Source organism: Nestor notabilis, unplaced genomic scaffold, assembly GCF_000696875.1.
Source record: "Nestor notabilis isolate BGI_N333 unplaced genomic scaffold, ASM69687v1 scaffold4955, whole genome shotgun sequence".
Classification (NCBI taxonomy): domain Eukaryota; kingdom Metazoa; phylum Chordata; class Aves; order Psittaciformes; family Psittacidae; genus Nestor; species Nestor notabilis.
Window position 1 is genome coordinate 421 of NW_009930521.1, and position 4,026 is coordinate 4,446.

General features: G+C 42.6%; 1 protein-coding gene across 1 annotated transcript in view; it reads left to right on the forward strand.

The window, feature by feature from the left end:
• The window catches only part of DTL (denticleless E3 ubiquitin protein ligase homolog (Drosophila)), a 21,319-nt gene that overhangs the window by 368 nt on the left and 16,925 nt on the right, over window positions 1-4,026 (forward strand). The window contains exons 2-6 of the mRNA XM_010015423.1: window positions 1,211-1,309; window positions 1,636-1,697; window positions 1,789-1,909; window positions 2,357-2,422; window positions 3,571-3,686. Of these exons, the coding sequence (XP_010013725.1) occupies window positions 1,211-1,309; window positions 1,636-1,697; window positions 1,789-1,909; window positions 2,357-2,422; window positions 3,571-3,686 (464 nt within the window). The remainder of the gene's footprint in view (window positions 1-1,210; window positions 1,310-1,635; window positions 1,698-1,788; window positions 1,910-2,356; window positions 2,423-3,570; window positions 3,687-4,026) is intronic.

Consider the following 4,026-nt stretch of genomic DNA (forward strand, 5'->3'; position numbering starts at 1 on the left):
GTCTGAGGGGGGGGGTTGTAGTTTTAATTATATTTCATTATTTGATTCCAGAGTTTCTTGTTTAAAGGTGAGCTGGGAATAGTGTACTTGCACCTAGATGTGATGTAAATTGGATCTGACCAGGAGGGGGCTGATCTCTGCTCCCAAGCAACAAGGGATGGGACAAGAGGAAACGGCCTCAAGCTGCCCCAGGGCAGGTTTAGCTGGAGCTGAGGAACAATTCCTTGCCCAGAGGGTGCTCAGGCATTGGAACAGGCTGCCCAGGGCAGGGCTGGAGTCACCGTCCCTGCAAGTGTTCACACCCCGTGTAGACGAGGCCTCAGTGCCAGGGGTCAGTGGTGACCTTGGCACTGCTGCAGTAAAGGTTGGACCAGATGAGCTTAAAGGTCCTTTTCAACCTGGTTGTTTCTGTGATTATATGATTCCATTTCAGAGTTTCTTGTTTTAAAGTGAGCTGGGAATACTGTGCTTGCACCTAGATGTGATATAAATTGGATCATGGTGCTCCTTAGATATCCTGGTGGAATGTATTCCCTTAAAGAAGCAACTATAAAGCATTCCTTTTAATAGCTCTTTGTTTCAGCTTTGTTTTCAGGTGCATCCTCTTGGTGACAGTGCTAGGCTACAGAGTTGAAAAACTGGGCTTTGTTCAAAATATATAAAAGAGGCAGTAGGCTGGAGAACACTATGTAGAAACCAGAGGTGGATGGATGCCACTAGGCTTACATGCAGCATTTCCCCATGGTGAATGCATGATGAGTGATACATACATAAGGCAAAACTCATTTGTTGTGCTCTGTATTTGATGGGAACTTACACATTTCTCCAAGGCAGTTTCCTGCTTTTCCAACTCAGCTCCATAGAAACTGCTGGAGGTTGGAGATGATAAGTAGTATAGGTACACAAAACTATAACTAGAGAGCTATTACAGCTGGTGACAGAGGCAACTACCACAAAAGCTGCTCCTGGAGCCATTTCATTGCCCATGTGTAGTATAGTAGTTCCTGCATGGAATATCGAGAAAAAATGCTTGCCAATATTTCTGCATTTTAATTTAAATTGCTATGTAAATACTGTTTATTTCAGAGCTATCTATTTGCTCTGTGCCTTATTTAACATGATTTAACGTGTCTGTGGCCATTCACAAAGAGCTGGGGCATGATTATGAATCAGCTGCATAATACACAACTACATTTCCATTTCTTTTCAGCCCCGAATTTGGAGCATGTACTGGCAGTTGCAAATGAAGAAGGGTTTGTTAGACTGTATGATACTGAAGCTCAAACTCCCAGCAAACACATCTTTAAAGGTAAACTTTATACAGAATGTGATCTTCATTTGGTGTGACAAGTATGTGACTTACTGGAATCAAAGAAAGCTTTTTGCAAGTCATTTAAACATAAATGTGGGCAGTACTTAAATCCCTTCGTATACTTTGCTGAGTCTTCTCTACAAAGCCGCAGCATGAGTGCGCTCTTACAACAGTAGTGGTAGGTGAATTGTTGTTCTGTGTTGCTTTTCATGCCTCAGGCAAGCTGTTGACAAGTTGTCTGATTTCACTGCCTGTTGTTCCTTAGTCTTCAGCAAAATATCTGCAATGCACAGAACTAATCTTGGCTTTTGTTTTCTCCTTAGTATGGCAGGCTCACTCCAATGCCGTGTTTGACCTTGCCTGGGTACCAGGGGAACACAGGATTGTAAGCAGTCATTTACCACCTCACTTTATTTTTAATGCTTTGGCAACTGTGTGCAGAGAATGACTAAAGCTTTTCATGTTTTCCTCTGAAGGTCACTGCTTCAGGAGATCAGACAGCCAAGGTGTGGGATGTGCGAGCTGGCGAGCTGCTTGGCATATGCAAAGGTCACCAGTGCAGCCTCAAGTCAGTTGCTTTTTCTAGATTTGAGAAAGGTAAATGTTGATACTCTGTGTTGTCTGTGTTCTTTTCCCCCTGGCACGTCCATACTTTGGGGCTAAAAAAGGGCTTTGGAAACTGACAGTTACAAACAGCTCAGGCCAACTGAGCAGCAACCCAGCCAGTGAAGGAAGGCTAACTTGGAACTTCACAGTGACCTGATGCTAACGTGCACATTTCTGATCTTGGGCAAGGTTAAGATAGGATACCTACTTCCATACATAAGTGTGTAAATACTTCTTTCCTAAGCAGGTTTCTCTGGAGTAGTAGAAAAAAAAAGAATAGTAAGATTAAGGAAACTAGCTAAAAAGTACAGCAGAACAATGACCTGATTTTTATATTTCTAGGACTGGCATCAGAGGCACATAGATCACAACGTATCACATTTAGTTAATTAAACTAACATTTTTGGAAGCTAATAGCACTCTTTTTCTCTATCTCAGCTGTCTTCTGTACTGGAGGCAGAGATGGAAACATCATGGTTTGGGATACCAGATGCAACAAGAAAGGTAACTGAACTTTCTGATATGTATCGAAAAAGCTCAGTATCTCATGTAAAAATAGTACCCAGATGTACTTGTTGGACTAATGCTTTTGATTATAATATAAGCAACACTTCAGTTAAGAAAAGGATTGTCAGATAACAGTACTGTTGTAGTACACTACAGAGATGGAATAGGTATTTTTTCTATATATAAAATATTTTTTCACTTTGTAACAGTCTCAGATCTGCAGTATGATGTACACGCTGGCCTGATAATACCCTCTGTGTTGGTAAGGAGATAAGGGAATACAGAATACATCCCTGTGGGGAAGAGCACAAAGATAGATGGGCTGGGGTAGAGTGTTTAGGTCAGAGCCATCCAGAGGGGTAAAGAAAAGTTGAGAAGGCTCCTGCCACAGCAGGAAAGCAGGCAGAAAGTGCAGGATTAAAGGAGCTTGTGATTGCTGGGAGCAACTGAATGTGTTGTGAGAATACCTACTAAATGCAGAGTGAGCTCATTCTGCTCCTCTCTTTCTGCTTCCTGGAGCTTTTCCCTCCCCTGTCAGGTCATGCCCTTATGCCTTTTCCAGTTCCCTGCTCTGTCCTACCAGTTTCCTGGCCTGTGCTGCCAGAAAATTCTCCCATCTGTCCCAGGTTCCCTGGCTTTTCCAACTGGCAAGTGTGGAAAAAGAGGGACTCCACATCAGTGAAGTGGAAGGTATAGGAAAGAAAGTAGGAAAGTCAGTAGTAAAGCAGTAGGCTTCATAAAATGAGAAGTAGCAGACAAGAGGCTAAACAGAAAATGATAAAATAGAGTGGAAAAGCACTGGAAACCTTCCTGTGAGTGCAGTTCTGCTCAGGATGAGGTGGGTTGAATGCTTCAGGCCAGGGTGCATGCTGAATACCAGACCAAGGGGTAATGGTTTCCAAAAGCAGCCTGCCTAGACTAGTGTTAGTTTCAGTGTCCTTGCTACACTGACCTGTCACTTTTTGCAGCATATGCTCCTGTCTTCTACTGTGTTCTTCTCATCTGTTTTGTATGTAACTAACCATTTTTGTTTTCAGAATGCAGAGATTATTTTTTTAGGATTTATTCCAAGCTGATGCCTGGTTTATTAAAGTGATAGCAAAATTGCACAGAAACTATAATTTAAATGGCTTGGTTTCTTTCAGATGGATTTTATAGGCAGGTGAAACAAATCAGTGGAGCACACAATGTGGCTGACAAACAGACTCCTTCCAAACCAAAGAAGAAGAGGCAGAACCTAAGGGGACTTGCTCCCTTGGTGGTAGGTATCTGGGGTGCAAGCAAAATGTAGTCCTCTCTTCTGGGGACAATGTCATTCACAGAAGCCTCCCTAAGTAATCATCATGAGAAATACCTGGCTTCAATGTACTAAATGCTTCCATTTGTCTTTACAGAGGTAGCTTTTTGTGTCATGGTCACTTGCTATGGCTAATTTTAGACATTGTTTAGTTGTCTAACAACCCACATGTCATCAAAGCCATCTTTGTGCAGGTGCCATGTGAAAATACACCTGGTTTTTTCCAGAGGGGAAAGGAGTGGCCAGCATTCCTTTTTAAAGGGGGGAGATAGGCAGGGTTGTAGGGGTTCTTCTTTCTCTTCAC